We start from the raw sequence: 17,273 nt of genomic DNA, 5'->3' as shown, positions 1-17,273 counted from the left end.
AGAGTCCTGCAGGTTGGTTGCTCATCAGATGCTGGAGGTACATGGGGTGGGGAAGGGGGAGGAGAGGGAAGGAAACAGGGAAGAAGTAGCACCCATGCTCAAGCATTGACCTTGGAGCAAGATGTCAAAGGGAGGAAAATGCTAACAAGTTTCACCACCACCACCATTGCTCCTGCTCTCCCCCATCACTAGCCTCTTCCACACCCCTGCACTCCCAGCTGGGGAATAACTTGTTCTCTGGTGGCTGTGCTGTTGCCCTGATGTACATGTTAGGCTTATTGGTCTATATTTATTTTTGTTGTTGAGACTATACACAGCAGAACATACACCAACAATTTTTATATGTACAATTCAGTGACATTGGTTACATTCTTCAGGTTGTGCAGCCATTCTCATCCTCCTTTTATGAGTTGTTCCTCCCCCATTAAAATAAAGTTGCTGCCCCCTAAGGTTCCTATCTAATCTTTTGAGTTGCTGTTGTCATTTGGATTCCATACTGATAGATCTTATAAAAGCACAATACAGAAGGCAGACATTCTTTACTAGTTAAGCTAAACTATTTGGTTTTAAGAAAACTTCAGGGGCTATTTTTGGTTTAAGGTATAAAGATTATCTCAGGACAACAGTTTCAGGGGTTCATCCAGCCACCATGGGAATTTAAAATTCTGTTCTGCATTTTCCCCTTTTTGATCAGGATTCTTCCATAGAATCTTTGATGAAAGTGTTCAGTAAGGGTAGTTGGGCACCATCCAGTTCTTCTGGTCTCATGGCAAAGGAGGCAGTTGTTCGTGGAGGCAATTAGCCATACATTCCATAGCCTCCTCCGATTCTTGACTCTCCTTCCTCTGCTGCTCCATGCCAAGAGACCAGTTGTACTTTAGATGGCTGCTCGCAACCTTTTAAGACCCCAGGCGCTACGCAACAAATTAGGAGGTAAAACAGAAGCACTAAACATGTTCTCTGGCCAATTAACTGGAATGTCCCATTAAACCATGACCTTAAACCTCCAAACCAAGGAACCAAATCCCATGAGTTGTTTGATTGTACATTAGCAGCTTCAGCAGCTACCCTATTTGTTTTTGTCGTCATTGTAAATATATCACACAGCTTTTGCCAATTCAGCTTTCTACAGGTGTACAACTTACTGACAGCAATTACATTAATCGGCTGTGCCACACTACCCTTAATCAACGTGATTTTTCCATCACCATAAACTGAAAGTCAGTACTCCATAAGTAATAATGCCCCCTCCCCTGGTAACCACTAATAAACTTTGGTCTCTACACATTTGCCTGTTCTTGTCTTTTTATTTAAGTGAGGTCATACAATATCTGTCCTTTTGTGATTTATTTCACTCAGCATAATGTCTTCCAGCTCCATTTGTACTGTAGCATGTATCAAGACTTCATTTGTTTTCCTGGCTGAGTAGTACTCCGTTATATGTGTGTACATTTTGTTTATCCATTCATCTGTTGCTGAACATTTAGATGTTTCCACTTTTGGCTCTTGTGAATAGTGTTGCAGTGAACACTGGTGTACACAAGTATCTGTCTCTCTGCTTTCTTTTGGGTATCTACCTAAGAGTGGAATTGCTGGATCAGATGGTAGTTCTATTTTTAGTTTTATGAGGAACCGCTACACTGTTCTATGCAACAGCTGTACCATTTTGCATTCCCACCAGCAACGGATAAGGGTGCCAATTGCCCCACATCCTTGCCGATATTTGTTATTTTATATCTTAGCCATCCTAGTGGGAATGAAATGATATCTCATTGTGGTTTTGATTTGCATCTCTCTGATGGCTAATGACGTAGAGCATCTTTTCATGTGTTTGGTGGCCACTTGACTGTCCTCTTTGGTGAAATGTCTGAGACCTTTTCCCATTTTATGATTGGGTTGCCTTTTTGTTAAGTTTTATATATATTTTGGTTATTAGATTCTTATCAGATATACGGTTTTGACAATATTCTCTCAGCCAGTAGCTTGTCTTTGAAAAGTTTTCCGTTTTTCACGATTGACTACGTTAGCTGTGGGTTTTTAATAATGTCCTTTTTCACGTTAAGGAAGTTGCCTCCTATTCCTAGTTTGCTGAGTGTCTTTATCATCAAAGTGTGTTGAATTTGTCAAAATGCATTTTCTGCATCTATTGAGATGATCACGTATTATTTTTTCTTCATTTTATTAATATGATGTATCACATTGAATGATTTTATGCAGAACCTCCCTTGCATTCCTAGGATAAATTCCAGTTGGTCATGGTGTATAATCCTTTTAATGTTCTTTTGGATTTAGTTTGCTAGTACTTTGCTGAGGATTCATAAATCATATAGTCTGTAATTTTCTTGTGTTATCTTTGGCTTTGGTATCAGGGTTATGCTGGTCTCACGGAATGTTAGGAAGTGTTTCTTTCCATTTATTGGAAGAGTTCAAGTAGGATTGGTATTAATTCATCTTTAAATGTTTGGTGGAATTCACCAGTGAATCTATTTGGGCCTGGACTTTTGTTTGGAAGTTTTTGATTACTGATTCAATCGCTTTACTTGTATAGGTCTGCTTAGACTTCCTATTTCCTCTTGGGTCAGTTTTGGTAATTTGTGTTTCTGAAGAATTTGTCCATTTCATCTGGATTATCTAATGTGTTAGCATACAATTAATTGGTCACAGTATTCTTGTATAATCCCTTTTAATTCCTGTATGGTCAGTAGTAATGTCTCTGCTTTCATTTCTAATTTTATTTGCATCTTCTTTTTTCTTAGTCAGTCTAGCCAAAGACTTGTCAATTGTTGATCTTTTCAAGTAACCATCTTTTGGTTTTGTTGATTCTATTGCTTTTCTGCTATTTCATTTATCTCTCTGTTCTCATCTTACTATTCCTTCCTTCTGCTGGCTTTGGGTTTAGTTTGCTTATCATTTTCTAGTTGTTTAATGTATAAAGTTAGGTAACTGACTTGAGATCTTTCTTCTGACGTAGTCATCTACAGTGATAAATTTTCCTTTGAGCGCTGCTTTGGCTGCATTCAATAAATTTTGGTACGTTATGTTGCACTTTCATTTTCATTTGTCTCAAGTACTTCTAGTGTCCCTAGTGATTTCTTCTTTTACCCATCAGTTGATTTCCACATATTTGTGAATTTTCTAGTTTTCCTTCTGTTATTGATTTCTAGTTTCATTCCACTGTGGTAGGAGAAAATACTGTGTATGATTTCCATCTTTTTAAATTTATTGAGAATTGTTTAGTGACCTAACATATGATCTATCCTAGAGAATGTTCCATGTACACTTGAATTACTTCTGTCATAGTTGGATAGTCTGTTCTGTATATGTCTGTAATGTCTAGTTGATATATGTTGTTGTTGGGTGCCACTGAGTCGATTTCGACTCATAGTGATCCCATGTGACAGAGGAGAACTGCCCCAAAGGGTTTTCCTGGCTGCAATCTTTACTGAATCATTTCACCAAGTCTTTCTCCTGCAGAGCCCCTGGGTGGGTTCAAACCACCAATCTTTTGGTTAGCAGCCGAGTGCTTAACTGTTGTGCCACCAGGGCTCTTTCAGTTGATTTGTAGTGTTGTTCAATGATAATGATCACCCACCTCCTTACTGATCACCTGTCTAGATGGTCTATTCATTACTGAAAGTGGGAAAAGGTAGAACTGTTTATTTCTGTCTTACAGTTTTCTATTATTAAACAAAAGTGAAGATCAAGATTAATCTTTTTTCTTTGTAGACTCCAACTTTATCACAGTGAACTTGAAGAAAAGTGAAAAAAGTATAAGGCCTGGCACACTCAAATGCCAGCTAATCATATTACTGGCTTCCTAGAAGCATACAAAAATAGGCTAATTCAAGAATTCAAAAGTACATGTGGTCACTTAGTTAAAATTCCATGTCTGTGGTTATCACTAACTTAGATGGAAACAACCAAGCAAATATGATTTCATAGCAATTGGCAGACTTTAATATTCAAGAAAAATTAAGTCCATCATACACATTAAAAATATAGGAAATTTCATGCAGACATGAAGCTTCCAATTCAGCCTTTGTGGCAACTTCCAGAATAACATATAAATGCAGTACATTTTACAGTTCCCAAACTTCATAATTTTATACTGTGATTTATATAGCTTCTCTTCATATTTTATATTCCACCTTGCTCACTTGATTAACATATCCTAACCTACACTGCTTCAGCTTATGGTAATTAAAAAAAAAAGCAAAAGCAAGCATAATGACTTATCTTTTCCACCTTATGAAAATAAATGAAAACATTTGTGATAGAGCAAATTTGGGGAAAATTTTTTTTTTTTTAAATTTAAGGCTTACATACTTAAGTAGCTAGGATTAAACATAAGAAATACAAAATTAATTAAATCCTCCAATGACACTTCTATTATTGACTGATACTACATTCAAGTTTAGAATATATTAACTGCAAAAGGTGAAAGAAAAAATTGATGCAAATTTGTGTAGAACATATTTAAAATTCATGATATAAAGGAGAAATTAAAAACTAACTGATTTCAGAATTAACTAAAATATAAGCTATAATTTAGAAATATAAGTAACATTATTAAAGAATAAATTCTGACAGCAAAAAGAATTTTAAGGAATAAAGCCTGACCATTGGTGTTGACCTGTTTTTGTCTCTATTCAAAAAACAAGATCATCTGTTTTGATACAAGTTGTAAAAAAGTAAATACTAGTCAGTGAATAAAGCATTTTTAAATTACTCAAAAACAGCATGCATTCTTTCTTTTCAATGGATTTCTCTAATACTTGGTTGGGCTCCTTTAAGTTTCTTTTCTCTCTAAAAACCAAAATATTATTTTCCCTTGCAATTAATTTCAAGTTCATTCATGTAGGTAATGAGAATTCCTACCAAATGAACATCTGCCAAATACTGAAAGAATACAAAAAAGAGAAAATTGTTAAAAAACAAAAAACAAAAAAACAATCACAGACTTCCATAATTTGACAAGTCAAATTAACTCCAGAGAACTGTTCACTGCAAAATGGGAGTAAAGATCACAAGATCTCCCTTACTATACGCAGAAAAGGTCCTACTACTAGTAAGATACCAAATCATGTAGTGACTCCCTCAGCCTAACTGACAACAAAGGTCTAAAGATTTACAAGTGTTTCTATTTTGAAAATGTCATTTATCCTACCAGCACATTATTGTGATTAAGTCCATCTGGATTAAACCAAATCTCCAAAGAGGTCATTTAATTCAATCACAATCATCTTTGAAAATATTCAAGATGACTACTTCCTTTTCTCGAAGAAAAAATTAAAACGTTAAATTAGTCATCTCTACTTTCCAAGCTACTGGAAACAGAGTAATAAACATACAAAAATACAAAGGAAAACTCTCTCCAATACAGATTTTCTAGAGGTAGAAATTTAAAGCAGCATATACTGTTCAAGCTCCAGCTATCGGGGAATAAAATTGGTGTTAATCTGAAATTACATTAATGGCTGCTGCTTACACAATATTAAAGACAGACCATGGGCAGTAATTTATCCCTGAATTTCATATTCAAAATTTCCCCACACTGATACCATTATGACAGTTTTTACTAGTATACTAATTGTTATTAATGAAAAAAAGTGCTTGCTTTTATAATACAGATAATCTAAGAAAAGACATTATTGTAAACATCACACTGACAAACTGTATTGATTTATAGTTTCAGTCATACATTTCTAGTGGGCAAATTTTATTATTTCCCCAGTTTACTAGCACTACCTTTAACAAAGGCTTGTGCCTCACTTACAATGTTAAGAGATCTCAAGTATTTCAAAGTGACTCAGTGATAAGAACGGTTTCAAAAAATGTTTAATTTAGCATGGCCAAAAGACTTATTAATTTCTCAGGTTACTGGCCTGTGATGCTATTAAATTCGGCATTTCCTAAGAATGAAATGTTTGATGCTTCTCTAAGTTCAGCTGAGCTAGCAAAAAATAATTTGAATGATAAAAGACACACGTGTATAGAACAAAAGTCCCAATTCTAGATGCTGAATGTGAAAGAGGATCTTCAGACACTTCTAAAACATTACATGTTCAAAAAAGGAGATTATTATGGGCTTCAATACTATTAGTCATTAATATGGGAGACTTGCACCAGGACAGCTTAATGAGACACTGGAGATAAGGTTTTTTCCTACTGATACAATTCTGCGTTTCAAAGAAAGTGTACTTAAAGACATTCCCTCCGTTTTCACTTGTGTAGTACAAATATGCATGGCATAGCATATTTCTGGAAAAGCAACAGACACATATTAAGAAAATAGATGCTATTTCTAAATTGTTTTAGGAATAAGAAGGCACCACTGATTTGAGGTCTTGTCCTGTCATTACTGAGAGTTGATTTTGAGTTGTTTATTTCAGCATTTGCTCTTATTAAACGTTTTTCCTGGTGATATCACTTGAGACAATTATTGTGGTTTACGAACCACAAACAAGACACATTCATAGTAGTATTTCATCATGGAGAGATCATTCACAGTATATGTTGACAAAACAGATTCTTTTTCCACCTACAATACAAATAAAAATTAAGATGATGATAATAATGACATCATTACTAACAAATACTGCAACAGTAACAGTCACTATTTTAAACATTTTCTGTCTATTCGTTTATTACCCCGGTAAGATTAGTACTACTAGTAATCTCATTTTACAAAGAATTTGAAGCATGGACAGGTTATTTAAGTTGCCCAAGGTCACAATGTTAGTATAAAGTGGCAGAACTGGGATTCAAACTCGGGTAGTCTAACTCCAGAGCTTGAATACTAAACCATTAAAATGTATTGCTTCTCTTCATTTTAAAGAACAAACCCGTTGTTTATTTTTAAAATGAGTGGAATGCTTCTAAATAAATGTACAACTGGAACACAACACTCGAAGTATCATAAAACCCTATACTAATGCACATGATGAAAGAAAAGATCAAACAAAAGGACATACAGCGAAAAGTACCCCTCTTACACCTGGCTCCCTGTCTGCTTCCCCAGAGTCTAATCTACTTGGTATCCATCAGTGAAAGTCTATAGAGGCAAATATAAAAATGATCAGCTATCATTTACTGATATACTATTACACCAAGGATTATAGTTTGCCCTCTGCATACATGTTATCCCAAATCCTTATAATTCTGAAAGCTATCAGTATTACTACCTTCACCTTACATATGAGAAAATACAGAAGTTATGAAATAAAGCCAATAACAGCAGAAACATCACCATTCCTGTTTAAGTACTTTGAAAATTAAACTTTGCCAGTACTTCATGTTATTCTTACCTCTACCTGGAATCCATACTGCAGAACAACATTTTTTATATCCTCATAGCTCAATTCTATAGAGAGTTCATTTGCCAAATTTTCAAAGTGGTACAGCAGAGGACCTAGGTTTAAAGATACTATAAGTTAATCACTTGAATATAAATATACACTAGTTAGTAACTGTGTCAACCTGAATTCCAAGTTGAAAAAGTTGTTCTCTATATCGAAGGGAGTCTCAGGGTGATGCAAACAGTTAACGTGCTTGGCTGCTAACAGGTTGCAATTTCGAGATCACCCAGAGGTGCCTCGGAAGAAAGTCCTGGCAATCTACTTCCAAAAAATCAGCCACTGAAAACCCTATGGAGCACAATTCTATTCTGACACACACGGGCTCAACTTAAGAGTTGACTCAATGGGAACTGTTTTTTTCCTACACTAAAGGAGCTCAGACTCTAGTGGATGAGACAAACATAAAAATGAGATGTAAAGAACCTCTACATTCCCCAGGGATACTTATCCAGACTTCGGAAACTTTGGCCCAGTAACTGACATTCCAGTGCTGGGCCTACACTCATGAGGGGTGAGTCCCTCTGATACACCAGACTTGCATGTGATTCTCCATGTCATGCACTTACACCGGTAACTTCTGAGCTTCTAAAGAAGTAGGTGAATCAGAAATGCTAAGTCCTCAAATTCCTAAGGCACACTATAATTAAAACTCTATTAAGTAAATGCAAAACTGCAAATATAAACTGGATATTATGAGAAAACAGAGACGGGTCCTCAAGCAAGCCTGGGTAAGAGAGTGTGTGAGGGAGGGGCAAGTTATAGAGAAGGCTTCCTGGAAGGAGGAGATAACGTTAGAGATACCTTGTTAAGTGCACAGTTCACAGCCCAGCTCTAACGCCTACTAACCATGAACCATGGGAAGTCATTGACTCTGCCGTACCACTTTATATTCCCACTAGCAATTATGAATATACCGTAGCTCTCTGTACCTTATCAAAGTTTTAAGTAACATTTTAAAACACGTAGCCAATATGACTGGTAAAAATTGGTACCTCATTTATATTTATTTGATTAGCAGTGAGGGTGAACTTTTTTTTTCATGTACACTGGTCATTTATGTTTGTTCTTTTATAATGACTCAACGGCAAAGGGTTTGGTTTGGTTTTGCCTAGTTCACTACGGCTTAAGTTTTCTATTATGGACTTTGGCTTTTCTTCTCTTATATATATTTTTTCCTATAAAATTAAAAAATAAAACTCACTGTAAAAGAAATCAAAATACATAAAGAACTTCTGTTTCCTATAAAGGCAATTTAGGTCATTCAGATCAACCCTCCTATTGAATACAACTAAAACTGGCTTATGAAAAAAAAATTTTTTTTTCATCTTAAAAGTACAGAATGCCTTCCAAGCTAGTAAGAAATTACTAGAAACTCATAGAATTAACCAGAGGTAAACCTAGATGTACTGTTACCCTGAGGGTATCTGACTATCTACATAAAAGCTACCTGCAATTTGACAAACTCTTTGGGTCAGGGGACAAAAGACAAAGCCCTGGGCCCACCAAAGGTAGGAAGTCTGGTAGATCATCCAACATTATGGAAGGAACTAAAACAGGGGCTCAAAGGAGGGGAAAAAAAGAATCCAGAAAGGTTGTAAATTATGGTTTAGCCATAGGGCAGATTTGCAGCCTAATTTTATTGGGACAATTGGTGAAATATGAATACAGTCTGTAGCTTATAGTATTCTACTAATGTTAAATTTCCTGATTTTGATATTTGTACTATGACTATGTAAGTGAATGTCGTGTTTTAAGTATACACATAAGTACTTGGTAATAAAAGGTCATGGTGTCTATATACCTATATGAGAAAGAGACAATGTGAGTAAGCAAATGTGGCAACATGCTAACAACTGGTAAATCTGGGTGAAGGGTATATGGAAGTTCTTTATACTATTCTTGCAACTTTTCTGTAAGTTGAATTATTTCACAATGAATTATATATATATATATATATATATATGGTCACTATGAGTTACAATCGACTTGACGGCAACAGGTTTTTTTTTTTTTTTTTTTTTTTTGGTATATATAAGGAATAGGATAATGTAATTTCAAATAAAAACTAAGCAAATTAGTCACCAGAAAACTTTCACTGAAGGTAATTCTAAAGGAAGTGCTTCTAGAAGAAGGAAAATGATCCCAGATGTGAGGTCAGAAATACAAGAAGGAATAAAAGCAAAAAAAAAAAAGTAGTAAATAAATATGTAGGCAAATCTAAATAAATACTAAATAAAACATTAATTTAAAATACTTTTAGAAGGGTAAAAGAAGACCCTTGTATTATTTCAGTGGAGGGTAAAGGTACTGATAAACTTTACACTTGTTATATATGCACATTATAATTTCTAAGATAACCACTAAAAGACTAGAAACTAACTTTCAGACTAGTAGAAGTGGAAAAGAGTGATTCTAAAAAAAAATCTAATTTAAAAGTAGAAAATAAAGAGAAAAGGCAAGGTAAGATAATATCTCAAGTCTTTGTATACATCTAGAAGAGTTTAGGTTATCATAAAAACTAGAAATTTATGCAGGGAGTCTTGACAAAAGATTTGCATGTTGGGAAGATTACTCTGGTGGCAATTTGGAGAACTGACTGGTGGGTGGAGGCTGAAGACAACCTGTAGCAGGGATATCCTCCAGGCAAGCAATGATGAGGGCTTGAACTAATACAGTGACATGAGGTTAGAGCAATGGTTTACCACTGGAGGCAATTTTGCCCCCAAGAGGACATTTGCGATGTCTAAAGACATTTTTGACTGTTATAACTGGGGAGGTAGGTAGAAGCCAGGGATATTGCTAAATATCCTAAAATGCACAGAACAGCCCCCCACCCCCTAAAAAAGAATTATCCAGTCCAAAATGTCAATAGTACCATGGTTAAGAAACCCTGGGGTAGAAGGATTCAAGAGCAATTAAGGAGTTTTAAGAGGTACAACCTCTAGACTAACTAGATGCAGATGATAAGGAAGAAGAGGGGTAAAAGACTCCAGTTTCTGGTTGGGGGAATCTGAGTAGATAATGGAAAGGAAGAGGTATTGGAGGCATGGGCATCATTTTCTTGAGAGACACAGATTTGAAGTATCTGTGGTACATCCAAATTGGATATACTGGTTTAGAGCACAAGAGATATCTGAACCAGAAATAACAGATTGGGAATTGAATGAATAGGAGAACCCATGGGATTGAGTAGGAGTAACATCAAGTAAAGAATAAGTACATGGCATAGAAAGTAAAAAACACTAAAAAGATAAACATATACTTGGAGCACACCATTATTTAAAGGAACATTAATATGAGATAATTATTTTTTAAATTCTTAAACTTACACATGCACAGGAGTATTAACCTTCCAAATAACTATTTTTAAGGGCTGTGTCACTCCATTATTCCAATTCTCAAAATTGTTTTGAAACTCTGTAGTAAGAAAAGTGGTACCACTCCTAACTGACCTTCTGTTAATCAATGTGTACCGCTACCTGTGATGCCTATGACAGATCACAGGCCATGCTCCAGGACGTCTACTCTTATCAGCATGGTTACCAAAGGCCAAGTTTATTTCTTCCAGGCAGTTAAAATTATTACATAACCTAATCAAACATTAGTAAACCAATAAAATAAAATTTCAAAAAGAAAGTTGTTTCTATGAAAGTTAAGTTGAATGCTTTGGAAATACACAAAACCTTACCATAACTCAGTAAAACAAAAATTGTAAACACATAAATATGGGGTCATGTTAATGTGCAGTTATAAACTGATACAGGGTGAACCTGTAGAGCTAACTAGTTAGGCATTCAGAGAGTCAGATCTGGTTTGGGAGCCTATCTCTGCCACATATACGCTATGGGAACTTTCTGCAAGTTATTTAACCCCAAGCCTCAGTTTCTTCAACTATAAAAGAGCAATAATACCATTTCAATATAGGGTTGTTTGGAGATTAAATGAGTCATTTATAAGGGGCTAAAATAGTGCCAAACCCACAGTGAGCAAATACATGGTAGATAATATCTTTTGATCATTACTTGAGAAAAGGTTCCCAAGCTGACTTTTAAATCAAACCATTACAAATACAGTTAAGTGACAGAACGCAGCAACAAAATTAGACCAATCCTGAAGGCATGGACTCAAAACAATGTATATCTGTCCCTTTATGAACTCTTATCTTGAAAAGCTTTATATTCTAGCCTTGATGTCTTTCATAACATGGATTATGTATCTCACTAAAAAAGACAAATATATTGATGATATTATCATTATTCTCCCTTTATTTTAAAGAGGGGAAAACTGGCAATTTCCCTTAGCCTCTGGATGGGAAGGACTGGGTCATATCCATCTAGCACCTAGCAGTAGGATACAGTAAAGAAGTTTTTTACATAAATAAATTACATTTCTATTCTTTCATAAACTAAAACCAAACCAAACCAAACTCGTTGCTGTCGAGTTGATTCCAACTCATAGTGACCCCATGGAACAAAGTAGAACTGCCCCATGGGGTTTCCAAGGAGTGGCTGGATTCGAACTGCCAACCTTTTGGTTAACAGCTGAGCTCTTAACCACTGTGCTACCAAAAGTAATCACAAATTATCACACCTACTGTTTTTCCAGTTGTGGACGTACTGGAGAGAAGGGGTTCGTGGGATAGGTAAGATCTTTCCCCTAAGCGTTTCATTATAGAAAGAAAAAAACACCCTCTTCTTAAATAGCAGTGACTACTATCTCAATGGGGTGGAGGATGGGAATGATGTAGGAATGATTACCTACAGATTAATAATTAGTACACTTTGAAATTATGACTACCGTGAGACTAATCTAATAATACAACTAATATAACACAAGGGGTCCCCGGGTGGCACTACTAACCGAAAGGTTGGTGGCTTAAACCCATCCAGAGGTGCCTCGGAAGAAAGGCCTGGCGATCTGCTTCCAAAAAGTCACAGCCATGAAAACCTTATGGAGCACAGTTCTACTAGGAAACACATGGGGTCACCATGAGTCAGAATAACCTCAACAGCAACTGGTTTGGTTATTTTTTAACATAATACAACATTTTGGGTTTCCAATGCTTTTGGGTGTATCACCACTGGGATGTATATTTTTTAAAAGATGTACAGTACAATTATACCTTTCATGAACATTTGGTCCTATGAAGTTACCAAATGTGGAAGAGCTATATAATTACTCTGATTACTGTGTAATACTCTAAAAAAATATCTATGAATACTGAAGAACTTACCTAGATTTATCCAAATTCCACCTGGCTTGAGTATTTTCCATATTGTATCAATATAATCAATTACATTGTGAGCTGTATCTATGAAGAAACAAGTAGCAATACAGTCCCAGGTATCTATTCAAGAAAAATTCAATAACTGATGTTATTTTTCTTTTTCTTTAATTAATTCCACAATGTTACCAGTTACCTCTTGTAGAGCATTAGTATTTCATTCAACTACAAGGATACAGAAACTAAAATCTTCCTATCAACACTATAATCAAGGTAAAAAAAAATCATATACGGGAGATACTTTGTAATTTATAAGGGTTTTAATAATAATCCAATAAAGTAATCAATCTGGAAATCATTTTGATAACATATATTACTAGATTTCTTTACCAAATGATACATAAGACTTCTGTGTCTAACCTATTCAACTTCTAGTCTTCATTTAAAATCAGTTAAGATGAAATGGTCACTTGAATTTCAAATTGTGATTTAAAACACAAACACCAATTCTGGTAGATTCCGAAAGAACGCATGTATGGGTTGCTCACTGAGAAATGAGTGCACCATTTCGGATGATCGCCAGTGGAAAAGGGGGACAGGGCAGCTGGAAACAGTGCGTGGGCACCCCGCAGCAAACACTGCATTTACCTCTTGGAGGCTGTGGCCTGGCAGTTATAGGAAACTGAATTTAAAGTATGGTGTCTGTACAAGCTGGTGCAATAAAGACATTTAATCTGAGGATCACCTTCAATGCCTAGATATGGCAATGCCTCTGAAACCGTGCTCCAGAAGAAGGTCATTTACACTTGCTTAAATGATATTTTCCATTATGTCTTCTCCATTTTAAGATCTTGTTTTCTAATTATCCCCACTACCTAACATTTTTCATCTTTCCCTTTCTACCTTAAGAGTACAGGTTTTCCCAATCTCAGAGTTCAGGGAAAAATAAACAAAAACTTCACTATTTTGTTACTTCCCTAATCCAGTCCTTCCAATGGTTTCTCATCTCTCTCAGAATAAAACTCCAAGTCTTTGCCATGGCCTGCAAGTATGCCTCACCAGACCTTCTCCAACCTGATCTCCCACCACTATGCCCATCACTTACTACACCCCAGCCAAACTGACCCTCTTGCCCTTCCTTGAGCAGAAAAAGCACATTCCAAACAAAGCCTCTTCCTCTGCCATCTCCTCTGTCTGGGACGTTTTGGCCAAAACATCTGAATGATCTGACTCTTTACTGCTTTGAGGTTCTCTGGTTGACTTTTTCTTTTTACATTTCTGCACTTAGAAAGCCCTTCCCAGACAACTCTTATCTGACAGCAGTCCCTACCCAGTCACTCTATATCCCCTTTAACCTGCTTTATTTTTCTTTCACATAATATTGTATTTGTTACTGCTCTTCTCTCTCTCTACTACAATGTAGTTCCCTGTGGACAGTTTTGCTTACTACTCTCTTTCCAATGTACAGGACACACCTTGTACTTAGGAGGTACTCAACTAATACTTCGAATAAATGATCTTGCTAACCCCTCAGCATGCTACTTTTCTTTTTTCTGCCAATCCCTCTCTGCCCTTTCCACATTAACATCTGTCTTTCCCTAAGGGCTAGCTAAAATTTCTTCAACAATTTGCTAGCTTGAATTCCAAACTTCATAGCCTGATTGTAAAGGTCCTCCATAATCTGGAACCAACTTATTTTACTAACCATAACCTGCTGCTGTCAAGTTGATTCCAACTCATGATGACCCCATGTGTCAAAGTACAGCTACACTCCACAGGGTTTTCAATGACTGTAATCTTACAGAAGATCACCAGGCCTTTCTTCCATGGTGCTGCCCAGTGGATTTGAGCCACCAACCTTTCAGTTAGTAGCCAAGTGCAAAGCATTTGTGCCACCCAGGGGCTCTTTTTCCAGCCATATCTCCCATTAAATCCCCAAACAAAGCTCCCTTTCCCTTCCACCCAGGCTGTTCTGCCTTCCCAATTACCTTAACTGTGTAGCTTTGCCTGTCTGGAATGCCATTCCTCCCCTTCCTTCACCTCACGGCCTGTATGCAAAGAGTTCCCTTCTCAAACTAACCTGCTTTCAACTTTGTAACATTCCTTACTCATTTGAACTTTGTTCATATGCTGTTTTATAGTAATAGATTTCTTGATTCTAAATTTCTTGACTGCAGATTACTTTATACTTCTTTTTATTGCCTGTAATTGCCTTGTACAGGGCCTTGAAGATGTTCTAAAGTGTCACTGAAATATGCCTTATATTTTGATATCAAAATGAATGACCAACACATTAGTTTAACTTAAAATTAGGTCGTTAAGTTTAGAATAAAGGAAAAGATCTTTAAAAATGCTTGCTTGGGACTTACTGCATTCCGAGTATATTTCCTGAAAATCTCCTGCTGTCATAGAAAAATTAGAACCAGGAGGAAGACTGTGGGGGTCAACATCAGGGAAAAAGACTGGTCGAATCTGATCAGCTGATCTCCGGTTGTTGCTAAACTGATGGATCCAGGGATAAAGCTTGTATTTATTAATTTCAGAACATCTGTAAAATATAAACATAAAATTCAGTGTTAATTACAAAATTTCCAAGAAAATCTACTTTAAACACTGAAATATAATCTCTTTGACTGAAGGTGTACTTTATATAATTCATTACTACTTAAAGTGTTATCACTGCTCCCTACCCCATTATTTGAAAATGTACACATACATGTAGATGAGCAACCAATCATTGGTTAAAAGAAAAAAAAAAGTGAATTCAGATATAAAGGTATCGTTTGCACCCATTTATTTTTTTCTCTAACACACCTCTTCTGGCTTTAAAAATGACACCTTTCCTGCTACCTTCCAAAAAAGGCCTCAGAAATTCTTAGGGATCTTCCCACCTCAGTCATGTGAGCAAACTTGGCCATTTATTAAGAATGTGGTTAAGGAAAAAAAGTTATGATTGCTACACTGAATTCTTCTTCCACTAAAAAAACAAAGGGATGAAGAAGTGAAAGGAACAATGAGAAAATGTTCCTTCCTGGATCAAAATTAGTCCTGGTAATTCTGCACAGAATCATTTCATAGAATGCCACTTTCTAAAACGTCACTTACCCATCCCGTTTCAGATTTCTATTAACTAGATGAAATTGGTAATTTTTATAAGCAATTTGATTTTAACAAAAGAAATATGACACACATCATAATCAAGCACTAGGTGCTTATCTTCAAATTCAGAATTGTTCAAAAAATAGGTATGTCATCTGATTCTGAGAAATTACTATTTCCAGCAAAAAGTAAATTAAATACCTGTTGAGTACAAAGTTGGAAGAAAAGAGCATAAAAAAACTCCATTCATTTCCTTGACAAGCATAACCTAGCATAGCTATTTCCCAGGCCAGTCTTCCTAGTCCAGCACCAGGTACCAGAATATTTACTTTAGAAGGATCCCTGAAATGAAATAAGGCAATTATGTCCAACCCCTCAAAGGAAAAGACCAAAAAAAAAAAAAAAACACAAAATCCACATTAATAACTAAGAACTTAGTTTAAGAATAAGCTCTCAAGACTCTGACCTCTTAAAATTGCGAAATACTTCTACATATTAATAAGAAGTAAGAGGTAAAAGGAATTGTCATATATGTTCAGATATCAGGTAAAGATTTTATTCCCCAAAAATTATTTTTCAGAAAAAAGGAGGTGCCTTACATTTGAAGACTTAAAAAGTCACTCATATTCCTAATAACTGTCACTTGAACAACTGTCTTGGGAACGCATTAACCCAAAGGGATTCCAATTACGTATGATGAGTTTCAACAAATTATTTCATCATATGAGAAAGTACAACATACAATTTCTAAATTCTATATTTAATGCAATTGTTTATCTAACAAAATAGATTAAATATATGTAGATTTTAATGTATCAAGTATATCTCTAGAAGTTTATATATTCCAGTTGGCAAAAGAATTTTGCGGGGGGTCAAGGGAGAGGTATTTTCATGGGGAAAATACGAAACTGCCCTCTAATTGAGCACGTATGATAGCAAATATATTACACCAAACCAAAGGTTCACAACCAGATTCATCTCCACCATTTATTAAGAGTCACACTGTCATCACACATTTCCTTTGCAATAAGATCTGCCTTCTACCTGCTAAAAGCCTTAGTAAAGCAAGGTCCTTTCTCAGGAATTCTGGCAAATCAATGTAACTCTGAAGAAACTAAAATGGTGTTCTCATAAGCAACCAGTGAAAAATGTGCATAATCATCCGGCATCATGTCAATTAAAAAGGAATTTCACTATTGTCTATAGTCCCTAAATTTGGTTCATAAATGAAATCCATTTTCCAAATCTACTGCTAGGTGCAATTCTTTTTTATCTTTAAACTATGTGGTCTTTTAAGATTGGCATGCTCCAAACAGCAACAGAACCTTTCACTAGTAGTCCATGTGATAACCTTTCCATTTCCAACTTTGCAATGAAAAAGAAAAGAGAACTGTGGGACCTTTGAAAACCCAATTTAGAAACATAATAACCTAGGAATTTGTCCAGTCTGTTTCATTGGTCTTACATATCTATATATGGAACATGTGTTTGTATGAAAACCTTAAGAAAATCTATTTTAGTTAGTTTCACTGTTGAATTTTATGTATACAATATGACATAAAACTAAATTTGTTAAAAATGATTTGTGACAA

The 17,273-nt window shown here is 35.6% G+C and overlaps 1 protein-coding gene across 1 annotated transcript in view; it reads right to left on the bottom strand.

Annotated features, from left to right (window-relative positions):
• Positions 1-4,294: 4,294 nt before the first annotated feature.
• The window catches only part of CARNMT1 (carnosine N-methyltransferase 1), a 46,464-nt gene continuing 33,485 nt past the window's right edge, over positions 4,295-17,273 (bottom strand). Inside the window, exons 4-8 of the mRNA XM_004383288.2 lie at positions 15,883-16,023; positions 14,952-15,130; positions 12,592-12,705; positions 7,308-7,411; positions 4,295-6,541 (exon numbers count right to left, since the gene is read on the bottom strand). Coding sequence (XP_004383345.1) covers positions 6,440-6,541; positions 7,308-7,411; positions 12,592-12,705; positions 14,952-15,130; positions 15,883-16,023 — 640 coding nt within the window. The 3' untranslated portion in view covers positions 4,295-6,439. The remainder of the gene's footprint in view (positions 6,542-7,307; positions 7,412-12,591; positions 12,706-14,951; positions 15,131-15,882; positions 16,024-17,273) is intronic.

This window comes from Trichechus manatus, unplaced genomic scaffold (assembly GCF_000243295.1).
Source record: "Trichechus manatus latirostris isolate Lorelei unplaced genomic scaffold, TriManLat1.0 scaffold00107, whole genome shotgun sequence".
Lineage (NCBI taxonomy): Eukaryota > Metazoa > Chordata > Mammalia > Sirenia > Trichechidae > Trichechus > Trichechus manatus.
The sequence above is the reverse complement of the archived record's forward strand: the minus strand, read 5'-3'. Positions and strand labels throughout refer to the sequence as shown.